The sequence below is a fragment of the Bidens hawaiensis genome, unplaced genomic scaffold (genome assembly GCF_021521415.1).
Source record: "Bidens hawaiensis isolate Kalapana, Puna unplaced genomic scaffold, B.hawaiensis_p1.1 tig00020325_1, whole genome shotgun sequence".
Taxonomy (NCBI): Eukaryota; Viridiplantae; Streptophyta; class Magnoliopsida; order Asterales; family Asteraceae; genus Bidens; species Bidens hawaiensis.
This window is the reverse complement of record NW_027493089.1, coordinates 213859-239916: the sequence shown is the minus strand read 5'-3', so window position 1 is coordinate 239916 and position 26058 is coordinate 213859. Positions and strand designations below refer to the sequence as shown.

Here is a 26058-nt window from a genome sequence, read left to right as displayed (position 1 = left end):
AAAAGTAACTTGTCCTTTTCACAAATCATCAAAAGTAACAGTCTCCGGGTTGAATTTACCCTTATTCCATTTTGAATCAATCAGAGTCACCTTTTGAATCTGCCTTCTTTCTTTAACTCAAAAACTCAAAAAGTTAATCAATTTCACTTCTTCCCTTAATATTATCATCTGGGTAGTAATCTTTAAGGTGAAAAGGGTAAAAACATAAAAGATCTGACAGTTTGTGTTTCCAAGATGGATAATAATTCAGATGGGTTTGAATTTGAATCATTTGATAGCAGAACAAGAAGCTTGAATTCCACTTCTTTTAAAGAATCTTGTTCGTCTCCTGTTTCCTTTGGCTGGCCTATTAAAAAAGATCAAGTTATGAGCAAATGTGGCGGTGTTGATGAAGATAAATTGAAATCAAGTTCTTGTTTTGATGGTCAGTTCAAGATCAAGAAACCAGGTGCACAAGTTTCAGGTATGGTTTGAAATTATTATTATTATTATTATGGGGTTGGATCATGTTCATATACAAATTAAATTAACGTGTTAACTGTGCAAATCAAGTAGTGTAATTATATAGACAATATAGTGTAATTAACATGTTAACCGTGCAATAATTATTGTTATTATTATTGTTGATGTTATTATTATTATTGGGTTGGATCATATACAAATTAAATTAACGTGTTAACTTTGCAAATCAAGTGTAATTATACAGACAACATAGTGTAATTAATGTGTTATTATTATTATTATTATGGGGCTGGATCATATACAAATTAAATTAACGTGTTAACTATGCAAATCAAGTAGTGTAATTATATTATATAGACAACATAGTGTAATTATACTGTAGTGTAATTACACTACCTGTATATATAATTGATTCGCACGGTTAGCTCGATAATTTTATTAGTACGTTAACTTTCCCCTATTATTATTATTATTATTATTATTATTATTATTTTTTATTAAAATTAAAATTTTTAAAGTTGTTATTTGAATTTGAATTTGAATTTGAATTTTGATGGGTGGAGTTAAGGATGCCTTGATTACCTTCAAGATCAATGCAAATTTGAATATGATTAGGTGGGAAAAAATTGTGTCTTTTTTAAGTTACTATTTGAATTTAAGGATACCTTGATTACCTTCAAGATCAATGTGTTTTAGAAAAAAGTTACAAACTTTATCTTTATTGATTCCATTTGCTTTTATTTTCCCTTCTTTTATAGTTTTTACCTATCATAATATACTGTTTTTTTATTACTCTTGTATAGAAATGGAGATGATGAAAGAAAGGTTTAGTAAATTATTACTTGGTGAAGATATGTCTGGAAGTGGTAAAGGTGTTTGCACAGCTTTGGCCATCTCAAATGCCATCACAAATCTCTGTGGTATGGTAATTAGTTAATCACACTTACTGGACTTGTGTTAATCATATTTTTTTATTATGCTAAAGCTTATAAAATTATGCTTTTTTTTCCAGCCACTGCATTTGGTCAATTGTGGAGATTGGAACCTTTACCTTCTGAGAAAAAACAAATGTGGCAAAGAGAAATGGAATGTCTTCTTTGTGTTAGTGATCATATCGTCGAGTTTAAACCGTCTTGGCAAACGTTAGCCGATGGAAGTAAACTCGAGGTAACTTGTCAGTGTTTTGTGTTAATGTTGGGTTAGTAATGAGTTAATGACTTAATGTATATTATTATTATTATTGTTGTTGTTGTTGTTGTTGTTGTTGTGACACATGTTTTAAATTATGTTACATTAGATCATGACATGCAGACCAAGATCAGATATCTATGTTAACCTCCCTGCTCTTAAGAAACTAGACAACATGCTTCTGGTTAGTATACATTGTTCAAAATATTATTATTATTTTTATTAAGATTATTAAATAAACAAGTATTAAATTGTAAAGATTTGATTTTTTTACAGGGAATACTAGACAGTTTCACGAACACGGAGTTTTGGTACGTTGATAAGGGGATAACAACACCAGAACCTGATGGTTTAGCCTCGTTTAATAAACCGTTACAACGCCAACAAGACAAATGGTGGCTGCCTGTGCCTCGGGTCCCTGCTGGCGGTCTAGATGAAAATGCACGAAAGAAGTTAACTCATAAGCGCGAGTCTGCTAATCAGATTCTAAAAGCCGCCATGGCGATTAATAGTGTTTCTTTAGCTGAAATGGAAGTTCCAGAATCTTACTTGGAATCCCTTCCAAAGGTATAACAAAAACATAATTAAAATTTTCATCATGTCATGTTAGTACGGTGGTCATATCAGTTGTTTCTGTGTCGGTCAAACATGCTATATGACCATATGGCCCCGTATAATTTCATGCCATACGGCTAGGGGTGGCAAATGTGACCCATGGGTTGAATGGGTTGTAATAAAATGTATGTAATGGGTCAGAATGGGCCAAACTAAAAAAAGAAAAAGATTGAAACGGGTCAAAACTGGTTGACATTCCTTGTGTGTGTGTGTGTGTGTGTGTTTTAATGGAACAAGAAAACGGAGGAAACTTTTTAGTTTTTTAGTTCTTTTATTTATATTTCGAGTTATGATTTTTTTATTATTTTTTTCGAATTTTTTTAATGATGGGTTTTCGAAATTGGTCAGAGATTTCAGAAACCCCTCATTAAAAAATTCAAAAAAATAATTAAAAAATCATAACTCGAAATATAAATCAAAAAAGTAAAAAATCTAAAAACTTTCCTCCGTTTTTCTCATTCCATAAAAAAAAAAAAAAAAAAACTCAAGGAATGTCAACCCGTTTTGAGTTTCAATTCTTTTCTTTTTTTAGTTTGACCCATTCTGACCCATTATATACATTTTATTTCAACCCATAGGTCACATTTGCCACCCCTACATACGGCCCATATGACCATTTTGCATGTTATATGGTCCGTATGAGGTTGTATGGGCCATATGACACATTCGTGTTTGGACAGTGTGTCAGTGGTGTTTGTTTAGTTAAGCCCTACTTCTGACACATGATTTTTTTTATATGTTTACTAGAATGGAAAAGCTTGTTTAGGAGAGGTGATCTATCAATATATAACCTCAGAGCAATTTTCAGCAGAATGTTTGCTAGACTGCCTTGATCTTTCATCCGAACATATCGCCCTAGAAATCGCAAACCGAGTGGAAGCAGCGATCTACATGTGGCGTAAAAAGCCCCCGCCTGCTAAAACGTCATGGGATATGGTGAAAGACCTAATGGCAGATGCGCATAGACATGATCTACTAGCTGACCGAGCAGAAAGCCTCTTGGTTTGCTTAAAACATAGGTTTCCTTGTCTAACTCAAACCTCATTGGACACCACCAAGATTCAGTGTAACAAGGTACATACTTTTAATGTTAATAAAACACACAAATTATTAACATAGTTAAAACATATGATTTCATTATTCTACATGTAGGCCTGTAAATGAACCGAACGAACACGAATGAACATGAACAAAGGCATGCTTGTGTTTGTTTATTTAAAAAATGAATTTGTTCATGTTGGTTTGTTTAAGTTCTAAACGAACAGTTCACGAACATAAATGAACGTAACTGAACAAAGATAAACAAACATAACTGAACATATATGAGCAAATGTACACGAACACAAACAAAAATAAACGAACATAAATGAACACACTTAAATGAACAAATATAAAACCATTAAGTAGATGAATCTTCAAGATAATATTTGATTATTTTCTATTAATAATATAAACAAACATAAATAAACAGACATATATAAACAAACGTTCACGAACATAAATGAATGAACGAAATATGTGTTCATGTTCGTTCATTTAATTAAACGAACACAGATTTTTCGTTCATGCTTGTTCGTATACCAAATAAACGAACTTCCCGCCGAGCAGTTCACTGAACGTTCGGTTCGTTTACAGGCCTATCTACATATCACCTTAGAGTTAAGTTACTCTAGCTAATATATTATCTGATACAAATATCAATAAATTTTTGTAATATGAAATCTTGGTTTTTACTTCAGGATGTCGGAAAAGCGATTCTGGAGAGCTACTCGAGAGTGTTGGAGAGCTTAGCATACAATATTGTGGCACGCATCGACGATTTATTATACGTAGACGACTTGTCTAAACAATCCGAAACCAAAGCATTAAGAGTGAGCACAACTAGTCACAAGAGAGTCTCGGTGTCCACCACCTCAAGTTCACCTTACAGACCAAGTTTTGGGACTCCAAAGTTTTCACCTGGACCGCTAGTGAGTCCTAGCCCGGCAAAGGGAGACCGAACGCCTTTCTTGACTAGCAATGGGAACAGTAACAAAACTAGCCGTGGTTGTGGGGTCAGGCGTGCTTTAACGAGCTATCTTGGTGGTGAAACAAGGGTCAAGAGTTTAGAAGGTCCTGGTTGTGTTTCTACACGAAATGCAAATACGCCGGGCTCTAGAAGTAGCGTGGATGGTGGACCGAGCCAGAAGGAGAATCGAACCCCGGTCAAGGTGCAAAAACGGATCACGGAGTTACAACTTGATTAAGGGAAAGAAAGTTTATACACATTTACAGTTAATATTAATCTTTGTGTTGTGTTCCAGTGATCCTAAAAGCTTAATGCATATGCTTTGTTCAAGATTTTTACTTATGTTAACCCTTTATTGTTTGCTTTCATTGGCTAAATCATATAATTTTAATCTGAGAGATTGTATTAATATCATGTTTTTTTATGCAGAATGGAAACAAGTAAAATAAACAGAGAACAATTACTTAAAAATTTGTTGTTGAGTGCTTAAATTGTTACATGAGGTGGACTTATTTAAAGTTCTAAACTTGATAAGTTTGCAAAATTATTAATATTACAAACCAGGGAAAAGTTAAAATACAAATGATAAAAAAAAAAAAAAGAAGTGTGAGAAGGATTTGTGATCACACAAAAAACCTTTAAAAAAATAATTCAAAAAATAATAATAAAAAATCATAACTCAAAATATAAATAGAAATCGAAAATATTTAAAAGACTAAAATGTTTCTCCCGTCAATCCCGTTAAAAAAAAAAAGCCAAAAAGACAATGCCGAAAAAAAGATACAATGACAAAAATGAACAAAAGACACAATTATATATATAAAAAAAAACAATAGATCGCAAAATATAACACAATGTTGAGTAATATAACACAATATCAAGAAAAAAAAGACACAATGTAAATGAAAAAAGACACGATCAATGACAAAAATAAACACAAAACGCAATGATAAACAAAAAGACATGATGATCTTTTTCCCTCAACATTGTTTTTTGTTTTTTAAGAACGAGGAAGACGGTGGAAACATTTGTGTTTTTATTTTTTTTCGTTTTTTTATTAAATTTTGAGTTATGATTTTTTTTATTTTATTGAGGGGTTTTTTGTGTGGATACAAATCCTTATAACTTGACCTCACAAACTAACTAATCAGTAGTAATTAATAAAATTAAAACCATAAATAGGCGTATAAATTATATTAGTCAAGTATTTAAACGTTTAGACTAAAAAAAGGTAAAAGTTGTAGACTTCTAAATTTAAGAGAAAATACTGAGTGACAAAACTAAAACCCTAATTAACAGAACTCGGGTTGACCGCTAGACTAAATCATCTATGATTGTTTGCTGCATGATCCAGCCTGTAAAGAATAGAGGTACACAAATAGATTCTTAGGTCTAAACCGGTTTGGTTTCGGTCAAAGAAAGTCAAAGTCCGTTTTTACCCAAACAAGTTCGTTTTGAAACCGTTTTATAACAGAAAATAATCTGTTCGGTCTCAGAGCAACCGGTTCGGTTTTAACTGGTAAAAAAATAATTCTAACAATAATAATAATAGAAAATCAAAACTCAAAATATAAATAGAAATAGAAAAAATTTAAAAGACTAAAATGTTTCCCCCCGCCATTTCCGTGCGAAAAAAAATAAAATAAAACGCTGAAAGACACAATGACGAAAATGAACAAAAGACACAATTACAACTAAAAAAAGACACAATAGATCGTAAAATATAACACAATGTTGAGTAATATAACACAATATCAAGAAAAAATAGACACAATGTAAGAGAAAAAGACACGATCAATGACGAAAATTAACACAAAACACAATGATAAACAAAAAGACATGATAATCTTTTTCCCTCAACATTGTTTTTTGTTTTTTAAGAACGAGAAAGACGGTGGAAACATTTGTGTTTTTATTTTTTTTCGTTTTTTTATTAAATTTTGAGTTATGATTTTTTTATTTTATTGAGGGGTTTTTTGTGTGGCTACAAATCCTTATAACTTGACCTCACAAACTAACTAATCAGTAGTAATTAATAAAATTAAAGCTATAAATAGGCGTATAAATTATATTAGTTAAGGATTTAAATGTTTAGACTAAAAAAAAGGTAAAAACTGTAGACTGTTAAATTTGAGAGAAAATACCGAGTGACGAAACTAAAACCCTAATTAACAGAACTCGGGTTGACCGCTAGGCTAAATCATCTATGATTGTTTGCCGCATGATCCAGCCTGTAAAGAATAGAGGTACACAAATAGATTCTTAGGTCTAAACCGGTTTGGTTTCGGTCAAAGAAAGTCAAAGTCCGTTTTTACCCAAACAAGTTCGTTTTGAAACCGTTTTATAACAGAAAATAATCTGTTCGGTCTCAGAGCAACCGGTTCGGTTTTAACTGGTAAAAAAATAATTCTAATAATAATAATAATAGAAAATCAAAACTCAAAATATAAATAGAAATAGAAAAAATTTAAAAGACTAAAATGTTTCCCCCCGCCATTTCCGTGCGAAAAAAAATAAAATAAAACGCTGAAAAGACACAATGACGAAAATGAACAAAAGACACAATTACAACTAAAAAAAGACACAATAGATCGTAAAATATAACACAATGTTGAGTAATATAACATAATATCAAGAAAAAATAGACATAATGTAAGGAAAAAAGACACGATCAATGACGAAAATTAACACAAAACACAATGATAAACAAAAAGACATGATGATCTTTTTCCCTCAACATTGTTTTTTGTTTTTTAAGAACGAGGAAGACGGTGGAAACATTTGTGTTTTTATTTTTTTTTGTTTTTTTATTAAATTTTGAGTTATGATTTTTTTTATTTTATTGAGGGGTTTTTTGTGTGGCTACAAATCCTTATAACTTGACTTTACAAACTAACTAATTAGTAGTAATTAATAAAATTAAAACCATAAATAGGCGTATAAATTATATTAGTCAAGTATTTAAACGTTTAGACTAAAAAAAGGTAAAAGCTGTAGACTTCTAAATTTAAGAGAAAATATTGAGTGACGAAATTGGAACCCTAATTAATGGAACTCGGGTTGACCGCTAGGCCAAATCATCTATGGTTGTTTGCCGCATGATCCAACTTGTCGAGAATAGAGGTACACAAATCAATTCTTAGGCCCAAAACGGTTTGGTTTCGGTCAAAGAAAGTCAAAGTCCGTTTTTACCCAAACAAGTTCGTTTTGAAACCGTTTTATAACGGAAAATAATCTGTTCGGTCTCAGAGCAACCGGTTCGGTTTTAACTGGTAAAAAAATAATTCTAATAATAATAATAATAATAATAGAAAATCATAACTCAAAATATAAATAGAAATAGAAAAAAGTTAAAAGACTAAAATGTTTCCCCCAGCCATTTCCGTGCAAAAAAAAATAAAAAATAACGTTGAAAAGACACAATGACGAAAATGAACAAAAGACACAATTACAACTAAAAACAGACACAATAGATCGCAAAATATAACACAATGTTGAGTAATATAACACAATATCAAGAAAAAATAGACACAATGTAAGGAAAAAAGACATAATCAATGACGAAAATTAACACAAAATACAATGATAAACAAAAAGACACAATGATCTTTTTCCACTAACATTGTTTTTTGTTTTTTAAGAACGAGGAAAACGATGGAAACATTTTTGTGTTTTCACTTTTTTCATTTTTTTATTAAATTTTGAGTTATCATTTTTTTAGGGTTTTTTTTTGTAGCTACAAATCCTTCTTATTTTTGTCCATATTTGTAGAATAACTTTACCTTACAAACCAACTAATCAGTAATAATTAATAAGATTAAAACTATAAATAGGCGTATAAATTATATTAGTTAAGGATTTAAATGTTTAGACTAAAAAAAAGGTAAAAACTGTAGACTGTTAAATTTGAGAAAAAATACTGAGTGACGAAACTAAAACCCTAATTAACGAAACTCGGGTTGACCGCTAGGCTAAATCATCTATGATTGTTTGCCGCATGATCCAGCCTGTCGAGAATAGAGGTACACAAATAGATTCTTAGGTCTAAGCCGGTTTCGTTTCGGTCAAAGAAAGTCAAAGTCTGTTTTTACCCCAACAGGTTCGTTTTGAAACCTTTTTATAACGGAAAATAATCAGTTCAGTCTCAGAGCAATCAGTTCGGTTTTAACTGGTTTCAACGAAAGAGTTCTCAAGCCCATTACATAATGGCATATCGGTTTCTCTCAAATCGGTTTCCTTCATGAACTAGTTTATTCAGTCTTACAACTTTTAAGCTCATTATCACTTTGTCACCATTACAACATTTGTGATCACTTGCTTTCGGTGAAGAATGATTGCTTTTGTGAAATGGAGAGTGTTTAAAGTTTATATATCCAAGTTCTTAGGGATAATGGGGTTGGTGAACTATCTTGCTTACATGACATCTGTTTCTGTGGATTTTTGTGTTAAATAATAATAATAATAATAATAATAATAAGAGATCAAATGGTTTTTATGAGAGAGAATATTCGTTTTTGGTTTTAAGGTATCCACCGTTGAAATGACAGATAGTAAAAATTATACATATGTTGTCAGTTATTGTCTGGTGACATGAAACTTTTGAACCGTCAATTAGTTTGAATAATAATAATAAGTGGTATAAGAGAGAATATTTCTTTTTGTTTTTAAGGTGATTGAAGAGGTAGGTCCCAGCAGAGCCCAGTTGGACCCGCAAGACTCACCTCAAAGAGGGACGTCTGCGCAGTTGAACCCGCAAGACTCACCTTCAACAGGGACGTCTACGCAAAGGCTAAACTCGCAACCCCTTGAAGAGGGACGTCTGCGTAGAAACCAACTGGGCCCGCAGGACCCACCATGCTCAGAGACGTGACGTCCTTACGCGCAGTACGCAAGCTGTTCCCGCAGGAAAAGCCTCCCAATGGTGAAGTACTCCGCCTGTTCCCGCAGCTGCGGATACAAGCCATCAGGGAAGGCTACCTGCGCAGCAAAGCTACACGCACAAGGCACTTAACTCTTAAATAATTCAGTAATGTCACATGAAGAAGGAGTGAGCAAGCCGGGAACACTCCCGCACAAAGCCGGGAGAACTACCGCCCAAATGAGCCAGTCCGTACGATACTGGAGGATCTTTTGTACTGTACCTGACGAGGTATGGACAAAAGATCTGACCAAGGATACGACAGCTCACTGACAACAGTATGACGAGCAGCACGCTCTTGTACTGTATGTCACTATTAGCCGCTGCCTACTCACCAACCTGTCAGAGGACGTGCATGGCATGGCCTGCAGTTGGTGGAACAGGAATAGTACACAGCCGGCCTGGTCACTATCAGCCGCTGCCTATCCACCAACCACCAGCATGGCATGTGCGTAGTCCACAGTTGGCAGAACAGGAACACTATTCAGCCAGCTGTACCTGCTTGGAACCTACCTTCGGCTATAAATACTCCAACACCTTGGAATGGTATCATCTTATCTCATATCTCATCTCTTGATACATTACCTGATATCTGCTCTAGTCATTCTCTTAATATACATTTATATTCAAGAGCAATCTAGTCTGATTCTCACGCCGGAGGGTGGTCACAAGGAGGTACCCCCCCTTCTCAGTGACGAGCTCACGGTGTCTGTTTTGCAGGTTATCAGAAGAACCATCTTTGCCGGATCTAACCCCTCGTGGGAAACATCTACTTAACCCCCAGATTATCCGTAATCTGCCCGGGGTCGATTAGTGTTTCTTCAGTGATTCATCATTGAAATGACGGATAATAAAAATTATAAAGATATTCTCAGCTATTGTCTGGTGACATTGAAGTTTCGAACCGCCAACTAGTTTGAATAATAATAATAATAACAATAAGAGAGCAACTGGTTTTTATGAGAGAGAATATTTGTTTTTGGTTTTCGAGTGACCCACCATTGAAATGACGGATAATAAAATTACACAGATGTTGTCAGCCATTGTCTGGTGACATGGAAGTTTCGAACCGCCAACTAGTTTGGATATTTTAGGATCTGTCATTTCAATTGGCGGATCCTAAAATATGACGGAACACGTTCGAAAGTTCCATATTACGAGACAGTAGCTGACAACGTCTATACAGCTTCTAGTATCCGTTATTTCAGAATATCACCAAAAAATCATTTACAAAAAAATCTATCACCTAGAAACCATTTGTTCATTGCAAAGATATAATGATTGTTGCAGCACAACATTAGTGCATAAGCTCTCGATGGTTCTTCCACCATTGAAGATAATGTAAACATCGTGTAACCAACTTCCATACACTAGTATAAAACCCAAAGAACCCGCAACCGATTCACGCATTCGATTTGTTAACATTTAACAAGACAATAACTTACAAAACAATGGAAGGTTCAATGAAAAACATATGCATGTTTGGGTTTGTTGTGGTTCTTGTGATTGTTGGGTTGGGTGAAGTGAATGGGGCCGGTGAGTGTGGGCGGGCTAACCCGGACATGGAAGCGTTTAAGCTCGCTCCGTGTGCATCGGCTGCACAAGATGAGAACGCATCGGTTTCTGGCAGCTGTTGTGCTGCGGTTAAGAAGTTGGGACAAAACCCGAAATGCTTGTGTGCGGTTATGTTGTCTAATACTGCTAAAAGCTCGGGAGTGAAGCCGGAGATTGCGATGACTATTCCAAAACGGTGCAACATTGCGGACCGTCCTGTTGGTTATCAATGTGGAGGTTGGTTTAGTTTCGTTTCATTTCTTTTGTTAGGGGTGAGAAAAAAACGGATTAAACGAATGGAAAATGAAAAAACCTAACTGAAGTAACGGGCCCAAACTAATAACTGATTATTCGGGTTTGTTTTCTTTTCTTTGTAAACTGCTAAGTGCTAACTACGTTTCGGTTTCCGCATCCAAACTCCAAAACTGAACCAAACCGAACTAAAAAATCGAGTTGCACCGAACTTGTTCAAATATTTATTACGGGATTTATTATGGCTAAATTCAATACTTTTAACCAAAAATTTAATTCTCAAATTTATTAGTAGGGGGTAGAGGTATACAAAACCGGTTTTTGAATTTTTACCCAAATCGAACCAGTTTATAAACCGAACCGGTTTGGTCAAAGCTTGGTCAAAACCGGCTTGACCCAAATCGGTTCAGTTTATAAACCGGTTTAGAAGCAAGAGAGGCCGACCTGATCCAGGTCGGTTCGGTTTAGAACCGGTTTAACCGTTTTTCCTTAAACTGGTTCAGTTTTAAAACCGGTTTGGTTGTTCAAAAGGGGAACTTGTATCAAAACTGACGGTTTGGGTGAAACTGGTTTTCTTATCAAACCGGTTCAGGTCAGTTTACCATGAAGCGGTTTCAAAACCGTTTTTTTTACAGCTTTAGTAGAAGGGCAGAAGGTTAACAAAATTTTAGGTTAAAAGTTTTAGGCCCAAATTCAATTATTTGGGCCTATTTGGGCCAACTTTATCAACCCCGAACATTTAAATTCCAAATGTAAAACCAAAAATCACACTCATACGATTTGAATTACCGAAACTGAACAGTTTTCTAAAAAAAAAAGAAAAAAGAAAAAAAGAAAACTGAAAATTCGCTTTTGGTTCGACTTGAGCCCAATACTGAACTATGCACACCCCTAGATTTTAGATATTAGTTATATTATTTTTCTTTCTGCTAACATAGTTGTGCTATGTGCTTTGCAGCTTATACATTGCCTTGAAAGCCTGAAGACTACTAGTTTCATGGAAGTTGTACCAGTGAGTTTGAAGTGTATCTTGGTTGGTTCTTTTCTAGCCAATGGTTTCTACTCATGTGTTTAGTAAATAAATTACTGGTATTTTAATTGTGTCAAGATGTTGTCTTGTGTCTTTTGGTCATGTGCTAATAAATTGTTGTTTCTCTTCTGTTGACTTTTGTATGGTCAACTTTTATGTAATTTTAAAAAGAGAATGCAATTTGGTATTTGGATCAGACTTAATACTTTAATATGGTGGAATGAATCTGGTTCTTGATAACAACTTGGTAGAATTGAAAGCTAGCTTTAAAGAAGATACCATGCTAGTTCTTCTTGTGGCACATATACGTGAGCGTTATATATTCCAGCATGGTTGGATGTGGATATTTCATAACGATTATGTAGGTGGACCGACTCGATAAAGACAGGTGATCCATCTGACTTAGATGTCAACGATGCATTATAGTTTGACCTATTTTAAAGTGATATTCGATTTTAAGTAATTTTAGCAAAGTTCTTAAGACGGCCTTAGAAGTGATTTATTGCACTCATTATGTATTTATACTAGCTTGAGACCCATGTCCAGTACGATAACAATATTTAATAATTAAGTAAAATACGAAAAATAATAAACTTATCCTACATTGTTAAAATTAAAAAAGAAAAAACACATTAATAAGTTACTATATCTACATTTTTTGTTGTTTTTCTTACACTACTACATGGGTTTAGGAAAAGATAACAATATAAACAATTAAAACTAATAAATAATGATAATACAACAGACAATAAAATGATCATATTTATTAATAAGTTGTATACTCAACAACACGGTAACAAAAGTAAAAAACAAAAAAAGTCAATGCTAATATAATAAATTACAAATTAGTAAATTTTCTCTGTATATTACATTTGATGTTGTATCCGTTAGTTTACCTTGTTTATCATAACCATACTTAAATGAAAATCCTTGTGATATTGATTGGAAAAATTTTGGAAAGTTTTATAAAAAGTAAGTTTTACAACTTTAATAATTACAAAAATAGTTTTCTTTAATACAATTTACTTATTTTCGTTCATTGAAATCAGTGATTAACAGTTGTCAATTTAACTAATATATTAAAGCAAAACCAATTTGTCCATTTGTTCTTTTCCTAAGGTGTCCATCTAATGTTCAATGTCATTCACTTTCCATGCTTATAATTTCTACATAATTAATCAATTAATTTTAACCCTAAGGCTAATTAACATTTAAACCAATATATAACACAAGTATTGGTCAAACTTAACATTTAAAGTTTTGAATTCGTAACTTAACATTTTTTTAACCAACTTAAATATAAAAAATTTCAATGTTTAGATTACATCGATACAAAAGGCAATCGGGCAACAAGCTGCGCCGCTACCCCTTTTGAATTACAAAAGCCAATATTTTAAAAACTGCATTTGCTTATTTTTGAGTCATAACATTACTATGCATGACCCGCTGAACACGGGTAAATAACTCCACAGCTTCAGGAGCGAGGAAACCGAAAGTGTTAAAAGCAAAAGGAATAAATACATGTTGGTTATCATGACACGCCTTAACATTTACTTTGACTTTATTACATCTAACTAATATATTAAAGGAAAACCAATTTATCCACTTGTCCTTCTTCTAGGGGTTCACCTAATGTTCCATGTCATCTACTTTCTATGTTTATAATTTCCACATAATTAATCAATTAATTTTAATCCTAATGCTAATCTTCTTACTATACTATTAAAGCAAAACAAGATATCCACATGGCCATCAAATAGGATATCCACATAAGCTTACAAGGTTTCCATCTCTAGAATTGCCACATAATTCACTAATTAATATTTTCTAGAATCATAACCTCACTAATTAATGTTTTCTGGAATCATAACCAACAATTTCCTTTCAAACGATTTAAAAACCGATTTTGACTACAATTAATTATTTATAACTAATTAAAGAATTTTTATGATAGCTGTATATATTTTTTCTACATCTTGTGATTTTACAGAAAACAATGTAAAGAATTCTTATAATAGCTATATATATATATATGGTTAGGTTAATTTAAAAACTCTCTTGAGTTTAAAAAACCCTAAAAACTATTCGTTAACCCTTGACAGTGTCAATGAATGGTTGAGGTTATACCCTCCACAAGAGGTTTAAAAGAATCTTGTTACATATTATTATATTAGTGTTTAGTACAAATGAGGGCAAAAATAAGGATTTTGAGTATTTGCTTTCTCTCACTCCAAGGACACGCATACATCATGTCTAATTAAGTTTATGGTTTTATATTTTAATATTAAAATTTTTTGTTTTTAATCTAGAAATCTCACATTTTTTTTTGTTATTTTTTCTAAGGCTACTTACAAGATGTATAATTTCTTAAAACAGAAAAAAAATATGTTTAATTTTTATAAGATTATCCTACTTAGGACTTAATTATTGAAGAAAATGAGCCGTATAAACTAGTTATTTAAATTATCACAAAATATTGAGTTATTTGTTGAAATATACCTTTGAGTTGGTGTTAAAAATAATAATAAAAAAAAGTTACTTATATAAATTACATATAAATTTACACTTTTAAATTACATAATATATATAAGTTACTTAAAAAGGTTACAAATGTTACTTATATAAATTACATAATATATAAAATATTTATATAAATTTGCATTTGTAAAATAAAGGATATGGATGTTCCTTATATAAGTTACATACTAGATAAATTTACATTTTTAAAATAAATCTTATAAAAATCTATATAAATTACATGTTATACAAATTACTTATATAAATTTTATTTGTAAAATAAAAGTTACAAATGTTACTTATACAAATTACATGTTACAAATTTATATTTGTAAAATAAATGTTACAAATTACTTGTATAAATTACATATTATATTATAATAAATTTATATTTGTAAAAGAAAGGTTACAAATGTTACTTATATAAATTACATATTATATTAATTACTACTTACATAAATTACTTGTATAAATAAAAGACGAGCTTTGTGACGCCTATTCAACACTAATTTGGGTTTCTCACGGTTCTGAAACCAAACCCAAAGAATAATTTCGTCAAACTAACATATTTAACAAAAGCTACTCTGTGCTTTTAGTTTTTTAACTTGAGAATAAGTGGCAATAATAATTAGTAAAGCATTATTATATTAAAAGAATGTGGCATTGTGTTATTGTGTATTGGAGACAGGTTAAAGCGCCAAACAAGCGATGAATTATTAAGAGTTTTTAGTTTTAGTTTTCTTTAGAATTTTAATAAAGTTACTTCTTTTGAAACTAAATATTAGAAAAATCAATAACGACAAAAGATAATCTGACATTATTTGTAAGAAAGGAAAGAATGAAAATTGTTAAATGACCTAAATAACCTTCAAGACAAAAGAAATGGTTGATGTAGTATGAAAATGTGGACAATTATTAACCACTTGATGGGTTTCTAAGGCTTTTTCAAGTCATAAGAGTTTTCATTATATACATAGCCTATATATATATATATATATGACGTTTGAAATTTTTTCACCCGTATGTAACACAAGCCACTATCCTAGTTAACAAATAAATGATAATGGTGATTTTAAAATTTTAGTTGGCTTTAAACTATGATAATTAATGTGGGAGTAACATGTGATAAAATCACGAAATATTAGGGCTTCTTATTAAAATGTATAGATTTATTTATAACATCATAAATCTGAAAGCCTCAAATTTGACAAGTAATGGTATTTTTAAATAAAAAAATTGAGGTTGAATTATTTCATGGATGTGATATTTTTATAAAATACATAGATGTGTTAGGTTATAAAAATAAAAAAGATGAACCTTGAAAATATATAGTTTGTTTGTAAACTTAAAATTCCAAGTTACTGGAGACAAATCTAATTAAAGGAGACTTGAGGGTCAAAGTTGTAATTTCTTGAAAGTTTGAAATTAGGTGGACCTAATGAGAATCCATTATCTAGATGCTTCCTGAGTGAGTTGAATTTTGTTGCAAAAGAGGGAATCTTTATTTGTTATCCAGTTAGTTTTGAAGTGTCATGAAAACAATAACAAGCTTTGAGTAAAAAACAGGGATGAAGAAATTCAGGATACCGGTACTGAAATCGATACTGATTTGGTGCCGTCGGTATTGAATCGGTATCAAATTTTTGAGTTTCGGTACCGCTATTTCCTGAATTTTACCTTAAATACCGGTATCGTCCCGGTAATGGTACTTGTACCGAACCGAAAACTTCGGTACCGGTACCGGTACCAAAAATTTACGATTTTTGGGATTGAGATTTTCGGTACCGGTGGTACCGATCTCATCCCTAGTGAAAAACGTGTTGCATGTTTTCTTATTAAAATAAATAAAATTGTCATTTAAATTTTATCTAGTTATACTTTTCTTTTAGAAGATTGCATTTGATTCAGAGTTCTTATATTTATTCTCAACTGCTGACAATTTTTTATCCGGGTCTTGAATGAAATAGGATAAAAAAACACACACAATATTACAACCTCAGAAAGGTTTTATGCTTAGATGTCTTTTTATTTGTTTGACGCTAATAACCAAATTTGACACATTTGTTTTGCAATATCCTTTAAATTTTGTATCTGGGAAGGTGATTTGTGCATCATAAAATAACGCGTCTTCAAATACGCATGTAAGTCGCATGATAATGTACTTTTGTGGCGTATAGATCATCGGCCTTTCGTGGTGAATTTGACATATATAATCTATCATCTAAAAAGGAATGTCAACACTCAACACACAAAAAATGCACCTAACAAAGTGCATATTACTGAGATAATGATGCAAATAAATGTGGTTGGGTATGGCACTAGAGAGAAAAGGGATGATTGGAGCATATTACATCATTATCTCATGCATGACACACTTTTGGAATAAACGAATGGAATGCACCTAAACACACATTATTATCATCTTCAAAAAGAATGATATAACCTACCATTCTACCAAACCCTTGTGGCACATTCAAAAGAGGGTATATTTTACTAGTTGAAAACCAACTAAATTAGGTACATAAAGAAGGTTTACATATTCGGTATTCCATAGATAGCCATTAAGAAAGTTGAAGATACATTCGATTACACGTGACCACTTGTTAAGACTAATAAAAAAGGTCTTTAGATCAATAAACTGACATCATTTAGCATCTTGCAACTCTCTAATTCTCCATCCAAACACGAGAAGATATTTAGTAGTAGAGAGAGCCTGCAGAAACATCGACAAAGATCTTTATTTGGGTTGAAACTCAGAGATCTCATTTCATGCTATATAAAGTACCGAAGAAAACCTAAGTCTCGACCCCATATGTACAAATGAGCGGGTTTGAGTTATTACTGATACTAATTTGATTGTTTATTTTTAAGATTGATTAGTCACTTATTGCTTTAGGAGCAACAAAAATAAGCAGCATTTTTGTAACCTTTATGCACCAAAAATCCCAAAAAATTGTTACCTTTCCACCAATTTCCCCTTGAGGCACTAGGATCATCATCACCTTCATCTTTCTTGAACTAATCAAAGAAACCACATATGAAGACTTTGTTAGTTCTCATGTTAATTTTTAATGTAATCAACATCTATATATATCCCATGAGATATATAACATGTTGCATGCCTCCATCACACCCTACTAGTAGCTCTGCTATTAATGAGAGCTATTAATAAGATTATATCGGCTACGTTTGTTTGTTAACAATTTGTTAACAAACACTGGAAAACCAAAAAGGTGGAATGCTGACCACATGCTGAGGACGATCGGTATGGGTATTTGATGAATAAACTTCTTGGCCACCATAATAAATGGACGAACCGAAATAGCTTGCTTCGGTTGTTTCATTTCGGTAAACCAGATTCCCATCTTTGTTACCCATCACTCTTTGTGACTTATAATCTATTACCAAATGATTATTAATAATCAGTCACATTGGAGCACATTCTAAGGATAACTTTTATAATAAACGTTACCAACCTTGTGTTGAAGGTTTGGCACCTCCAAATTCCTGCCTTTTCGGTGATCCTGTGTTCTTTGAGTCTCTTCCTAGACCCTGAAATAAACAAACCATTAGCAACTTATTGTTTCAATATTATATGAAAACAAACAAATTCCAAAGTGTAATGGATACAGTGGATGAGGGGCCAAACACATAGTTGAAGAGGCTAGATGAGGTGGAGGATGCATCCTTCGGGCCAAACAGATCGGTGAACGAAGAAGAACCGCCTGATTGCTGCTTCATAGGATCCATTATCAGTTGAGTGTGAGATTGTAAGTAACAAGAAGCTGTTGGTTAATTAAATTTAATGATGAATGAAAGCCAAGGAGAGTGTGAATGAGAGTAGGATAGGCTTTGTTGGATGGAGAAGATGAAAGGGAGTGTGGGTTATTTATAGGGCCACAACATATTAATGAACATGACATGCACTTGACCCATCTAATATCCCCCCCCCCCCCCAACACCCCCTACCACAAAAAAAAAAAAACAAAAACTAATATTACATACTGGCTTTTATTTTTATGTTTCGTAATACGGGGTTGTTTTACATTATTCGTTTATAATATTCGTATATTTTTTTAGATTTTAATTTTATTTATTGTAAGGAAGTTAATAACATACTTAGGGTTTGATGATTAAAGGGTTTCACAAATAAATAAGATGTTATAATCCGGTTTAAAAACTATCTGAGTTTGGTGAGACCCATGACCCGCTTATTTTTTTACTATAAAATTATTTCTTAATTATAAATAATATCTTTTTTTAATGAATATTAATTTTTAGTATATCCCTATTTTATAGGATTTTCATACCAAATATTTGATAAGATTATTTTTTAATTTAAAGAGATGTTATAACCCGTTTAAGAGCTATCTGGGTTTGGTGAGACCTATACCTGTGAATTTGGGTCAAAAACATGAGAAATCTCAATTTACAAATAAAGCAATCTGGTGGTTTAAGAGGAAGTAGGGAGCAACCAGAGAGTTTTTAAAGGTTTCGTTTATATATACACTAGTTTTTATCCCCCATATTACGAGGTTGTTTTACGTTATTCGTTTCTAAGGTTTATATATTTTTTTGGATTTTAATTTTATTTATGGTAAGGAAGTTAATAATATACTTAGAATTTGATGATAAAAGGGTTTCACAAATAAATGAGATGTTATAACCCGGTTTAAAAGCAATATGGGTTTGGTGAGACCCATGACCCGCTTATTTTTTTACTATAAAATTGTTTCTTAACTATAAACAATATCTCTTTTTAAAAAAAAGTAGATATTAATTTTTAGTATATTCCTATTTTATAGGATTTTCATATCAAATATTTGGTGAGATTAATTTTTAATTTAATGAGATGCTGTAACCCGTTTAAAGGCTATCTGGGTTTGATGAGACCCATACACGTGAATTTGGGTCAAATGCATGAAAAGCTTCCATTTATAAATAAAATAATCTAGTGACTTGAGAGAATATAGGGAGTAACCAGAGAGTTTTTAAAGGTTTCGGTTTATTTATAATAAGATTTAAGATTAAGATAGTCTTATTTATAATGAATGCTATTATTTTGTAATCTTTTTGAACGGTTTAACTTAATATAATAAACTAGGTTTTATTCCCCGTATTACGGGGGTTGTTTTAAATTTTTTGTTTTTTAATATTTATTTTTTGGATTTAAATTTTCTTTATTTATGAAAGTTAATAATATAGTTATGGTTTGATGATGAAAGTGTTTCACAAATAAATAATATGTTATAACCTGTTGAAAAGCTATCTGGATTTGGTAACCCATGACTCGCTTATTTTTGTTACCATAAATGTTTCTTAATTATAAATAATATCTTTTTTTGCAAAATCAAATATTAATTTTAGTATATCCCTGTTTTATAGAATTTTCTTATCAAATTTGATAATATTAATTTTAATTTAATGAGATGTTATAACCTGTTTAAAAGCTATCTGGGTTTGGTGAAACCCATACCCGTGAATTTAGGTCAAATGCATGGGAAGCCTCCATTTACAAATAAAACAATCTGATAGCTTAAAAGAATTTAAGAAGCAACCAGATAAATTTTAAAGGTTTTGTTTATATATATTATATAAATACAACATCTAATTCAACTAAATGTCAAACAGCATACACAACTTGATAAATATTGAAGATTGTATTGTTATTAAATATTTTTAAAATGAGATTTAGTAAATCTAAAGAGAATACAAATATACAATATACATAATGTTACAATTTATGATATACTAAGTTCGAAACCCGTATATTACACGTACTAAATAATAATAATAATATACTTAAAAACAAAGAAAATTAGGATTTATATGAGAATGAAGGAAAAATATAGATTTAGGTGGTTGGGGCCTAAAATCTTTTCAAAATTTTAATCAGATAAAAATAATAGGTGACATCATAGATATCTTTATTTATTAGATAGTATAGATATAAATAAAGTACATGCTTGATTATAACTAAAGAAGGAAATACCGACTCAATTTCTTGATATTAATAAGGCCTTCAACAATAAAGATCTTCCAATTAATCTTATTGTGAATCCTAATCACTCAACTTTGTTAATTTATAAAGCAAACACTGCCAGCCTCTTCATATAGAAAAAGATTTTCTTTGTGACCATCGATTGATGTGAGAATTAGTAAGGGTTTTGGAGAGAATGAACTCAAATAACTTAGTTCTATAGTGTATGTGTGTGTAAGAGAGAGCGTACCTTCCCTCGTATTCATCTCTAGTATTATTGTGGATGAATTAGAGCTCAAGTCACTATTGCGTGTTAGTTGTCCCATGTGAACCACCTAACCCAGTAATGTCCCCTCTTCTCATTGGTAGAGGGAAACATTTCCTCCCATTGTAGTCCTTCTTTGCCTTGTTGACACTTGAATAGGCTTCTTATCCAACCGAATCACGAACTTGAACTTGGGAGTCTCAAGCCGAACTGAGCCAATAATCTGGATTTGAATAATATACAATTTTCAATTACTTCTTTTTGTTAATTCGATTTATTCAAGTAGACCCAAACTCGAATAACCTTATTCAAACTTGAATAGCTTGATTTGAATAACCCGACTAAACGGAAACCGACTTGATGAACGCCCTATAGTGACACCATCCAATCCCACTACTGATATGCTAGGGTGAGGTAGGTCCGACATTAGAAAATCGCTAAGATAAACTATGTCGTTTGTACTGCAACTTGGGCTTATTCGGATAACTCAAGGACAATAAACTTTTGACACCCCTTCGTTTATTTCCAAGATTCTGTTTGTTTTAAAGTTTGGAACATTCGTTGAGGTAATGGTAACCATATTAATTTGCTTTTTTAAAGTCCAAAATCCAAATGAATGTTTACTATACGATGAACTAGTTTTTATCCCTCATATTATGAGTGTTGTTTTATAATTTTTTGTTTATAATATTTTCGTTTATAATATTGTGAATGTATTTTTTTGGATTTTAGTTTATTTCTTTTAAGAAGTTAAAAGTATAATTAAACCTATTTTGATTCATTTATGTTGGTTATGTTCTTTTTTGAATGAAACATTAAATAAATTATCTACTTAATTTTTATATTTGTTCGTTTATGTTCATTTGTTATAATTTGGATATTATTCTGTGAAAAAATTTATTAAGTTAAACATAAATGAAAAAAGAATCGCTAATGTAACTAAATACATATTAAGAAATTAAATCAGCTGTCATGTTTACTATATGATGAACTAGTTTTTATTCCTCATATTAAAGTTGTTTTACATTTTTTGTTTATAGTATTGTGAATGTATTTTTTTTTTATTTATGTTCATTTCCTATAATTTGGATATTATTTTGGGAAAGAAAAAAGAATCGCTAATGTAACTAAATACATATTGAAAAATTAAATTAGGGTTTGATAATAAAAGAGTTTTCACAAATAAATGAGATGTTGTATAACCCGTTTAAAAGTTATCCGGGTTTGGTGTGACCTATAACCCGTTTATTTTTTTAATATAAATTATTTCTTAATTATAAATAATATCCTCTTTTTAAAAGAAATTAATATTAACTTTTAATATATCCAAACCTATTTTATAAGATTTGCATACCAAATCTTTGGTGATATTAATTTTTAATTCAATGAGATGTTATAACTCGTTTAAGGGCTATTTGGGTTTGGTGAGACCCATACCCATGAATTCGGGTCAAACGTATAAGAGACCTCCATTTACATATGAAGAAATTTGATGGCTTAAGAGGGGGTGGGGAGCGACTAGAGGGCTTTTAGAGGTTTCGTTTATATATATATTTAAGATTATTTGGATAGCTCGAAATAAGTTTATATTTGGTTCCTAATGTGATTACAAAGATACTTTTTTTTTTCTATCCGATTGCATCCGTGTCTGTTTTATGGTTTTCATCTCGTAATAGTATTTTTAATTTGAATCTGGTAGGATGGCTTAAAAGCCATCTCCTTAGTATGCGATTTGTTTTTCTTCCCAATTAGACTAACTGGGGTTGTTTTTATATCATGTTGGCTTTTGTCGCTATGTGTAATGGTTTAACTAAAAAGTAAAAAGTCTTCCATCACGTAAGTATAGGGACTCTCGCTAACATTTTCATATAAAAGACGTGATGGTTTAACTAACGACACAATTTTTATAATTTTTTTTATTACATTATCATCATCATCATCATCGTACTCAGTAAGTCCCACCAATAGCAACGCTATAGTAGGGTCTGAGGAGGGTAAGATGTAGACAGCCTTACCTCTACCCCTTATGAATAGAGAGGCTGCTTCCGGCGAGACCCCCGACTCGATAATAGTTTTGCATCAAGCCTTGGACATAAGGCACATAACACTCAACCATCGAGACACCGACCGATTGGTGCGTGCACCCTTGTCTTTTGGCTATCAACACCACCGCATGATGTCTGACTAACCTTCCGCCACTTTTAACATTATTTTCATGAGATTAGTAAAATAACGTCAAATTAGTGCAATTTCACTTTTGTCCACCCGAGGGTTCACACATATATACATTATATGGATGGTTGAATTTAATTGTTGCACCATCACTTGAAGCCTTTGCCCCGTTAACGCATTGGTGCCTCAACGAGCTTACCCACCTTTAACTAGGGATGGCAATAGGTTGGGTTTGGGCCGGGTTTAGGTATTCCCAAACCCATACCTGGTTATAAAAGTTCATCCCAAACCCGTCGGGTTTCGGGTTTCCTATCGGGTTGTGACAAAATACTCGACGGGTATACTCGCCTCAAAACCTATCGGGTTTCTACAGGGGTTTTGACAAAATATAACTAATCGATTACAACGATGGTTACCATAGAAGTAAAATATCTCAAATAATTGACATAAACAAGTTTCAGCAAATAATATATTTGGAATATAGTATATGTATAATATAATAAGCTATATCGGGTACATTGGGTATATAATAGGGTAAATGGGTCTATGTTATTGGATAATCGGGTCGGGTAATCGGGTATATTAGGAATCCCAAATCCGTCTCAAACCCGCGAAAAATTTCAAAACTATTCCCATACCCGTCCCAAACCCTAGCAGGTCGGGTATTACCTATCCCATTTATGTCGGGTTTCGGGTTTTCCCATCGAGTTCGGGTTTCATTGCCATCCCCACCTTTAACGCCCCTATTATGTTTGGTTGTAATGGTTTAACAAACAATTTATGTGTAAGGTGGTAGGGTCGTAACCCCCGACCCCCGCTACACATAGCCTTTAAATAAAAAAAAGGTTCAAATGGATGTCCGTTAAATTGCTGCTCTCTCTAAACGAAGTTCTTTACCAACATATTTTAATTTTGAATTCTCCAAAATGTTCCTAGTATATCTTTCATTTACAAACATTAACCAAGTTGCATACATCAAATGTTATCTATAAAATCTATACCGTGTTATAATGTCTATTATACCTAGGATAATATCTATAAAAAGTATACTTTCTATTATAACTTAACCCTATCTATTATAATTAGGATAAAGTTAAAATACAAATAGATACAAAAATGAGAAGTGCGTGAAGGATTTGTTGGCACACGAAAAATCTCTTAAAAAATCAAAAAAATAATAAAAAAAATCATAACTCAAAATATAAATAAAAACGAAAAAATTTAAAAAACCAAAATGTTTCCCCCGTCATTCTCGTTCCAAAAAAACGACGAAAAGAAATAATGCCGAGAAAAAAGACACAATGCTGAAAATGAAAAAACAACACAATGATAAATAAAAAAAGACACAATAGGTCGCAAAATTTACACAATGTTGAACAAAATATAACACAATATCAAGAAAAAAAGACACGATATCAAGGAAAAGAGACACAATCAATGACGAAAATAAATACAAAACACAATGATGTTTTTTTTTCCTTAACATTGCGTCTTTTTCAAGGGTTTTTTTTAGAACGAGGAAGACGGTGGATTCCACATTTTTTGCGTTTTTTACATTTTTTGTTTTTTATAAATTTAAAGTTATGATTTTTCTATTAATTTTTTATTAGTTTTTTTTTTGTCGCTAACACTTCTCATCCTTTTAATTTCTGTCTCTGTTTTTAGAATAACTTCGACCTTTATAAATTATAACTAAGCACATATTTGGTTGCTAGTGTCGCCCTTTTTTCGAGCTTATCTGAGTTACATGTTAGAGAAACATTTGGCCCACCAAAAAAAAAATTAAAAATCGATGGGCTGTATCTGATTCTTCGTGGGTCTTCCTCAACACCAGTCTAATCATTGTAGATTGCTATTGAGATATTATTTGAACAAAGAATATAGTTTTGTGGTCATGCACATATCATTTGTCAATTCATATGGCACTTTCAATGTTGTTGTTACCCGAAAAACACTGAAACATGTTTGCTAAAATATCCGCAGCTGATTTCGACACTTTGAATTGAATATGCCTTTGTAATGGACCATTGTTTTTGTGTGTAATTAAAAATCTGTGGGCGTTCCATAATTTCCCGTTCAAGTTACTATTATGATATATCATCCAAACATTTGATCATATAGTTTGTATTGTAAATTGTAGAATAATGAAAATCTAAGGCATAATGCATTATTGATCAACTATATAGAGTACGATAAAGATAATACAAGAAACATAAACAAATATTATCTCCTAATTTTGATAAAAGTATAAATCAAACTCTAAAAATATATTCTATAATATTTTCTAATATAACTTACTTTACATGAAGTATGTCAGTTTTTTATGTAGCTTTGTAATTCTCGTAACATATAATTCATTTACATATTTATAGATTCAAAAGTGGAACTTTATGGATACTAAACACTATAATAATTAGTTTTTATAGAATAACTGACTCATGCTACAAGTACTTTAATACGTATGCATTGTAATTTAGATAAGTACTTTATTAACTTTTATCATCATCTAAAATATAAAAATGACATAATCCAAAGAAAAGAAGATAATTTATGATAATGTTTTAAATTAACTTTAGAAGGGAAGCATAAAAGTTTATCCTGTTAAGTGCCCTAATGGGGTATCGAAGTGACAAAAGGTGGTTTTTGCAATTTGCAAATGGGTTATATGTGTAATGCTCGAGTTTAAGGACCTTTTTTTTTCTGATCTTTATAAGATAAATGTAGTCTGATTTTTATAATTTTTTCCATTAACATTTAGTCTGATTTTTATAACATAACTTATGCTCATTAGCTTTAGGAGAAAAAAAACAATAAATGCAGAGTCTTTTCTTTCTTTCCTTTTTTCTTTAAAAACATTTTGGTATAAATTATATCGATAACATAGTTGTGTTCAAAAGAAGTGTTTGTGGTTTCAAAAGTGGGTGACACGTGCTTGGATTTGACATTTTGGATGATAACTAATTGTTTAGAAATAATCAGCATTAATTGAATCGATGTTTTGGATGATAAGTAATTGTTCAAACATTTTGGATCGACATTTTGATGCGTGCTTTGATCGACATTTTGGTTTCTAGCATATAAAAAGACAATTTTGACG

The 26058-nt window shown here is 31.7% G+C and overlaps 3 protein-coding genes across 3 annotated transcripts; 2 read left to right on the top strand and 1 right to left on the bottom strand.

Moving 5' to 3' along the window:
- Positions 1-234: 234 nt before the first annotated feature.
- On the top strand, positions 235-4511 carry LOC143560342 (rop guanine nucleotide exchange factor 7-like). Its single transcript, XM_077048662.1, has 7 exons — positions 235-463; positions 1266-1382; positions 1475-1629; positions 1760-1834; positions 1927-2217; positions 3013-3339; positions 4005-4511. The coding sequence occupies exons 1-7, from the start codon at positions 235-237 to the stop codon at positions 4509-4511; spliced, it is 1701 nt and encodes a 566-aa protein (XP_076904777.1).
- A 6110-nt stretch (positions 4512-10621) lies between these two features.
- LOC143560343 (uncharacterized) lies at positions 10622-12096 on the top strand. Its single transcript, XM_077048663.1, has 2 exons — positions 10622-10982; positions 11956-12096. The coding sequence occupies exons 1-2, from the start codon at positions 10643-10645 to the stop codon at positions 11970-11972; spliced, it is 357 nt and encodes a 118-aa protein (XP_076904778.1). The 5' UTR covers positions 10622-10642; the 3' UTR covers positions 11973-12096.
- A 5092-nt stretch (positions 12097-17188) lies between these two features.
- Positions 17189-18294, bottom strand: LOC143560353 (uncharacterized). Its single transcript, XM_077048670.1, has 4 exons — positions 18175-18294; positions 18021-18096; positions 17791-17942; positions 17189-17257 (listed from the first exon to the last, which is right to left on the bottom strand). The coding sequence occupies exons 1-4, from the start codon at positions 18292-18294 to the stop codon at positions 17189-17191; spliced, it is 417 nt and encodes a 138-aa protein (XP_076904785.1).
- Between the last annotated feature and the right edge of the window lie 7764 nt (positions 18295-26058).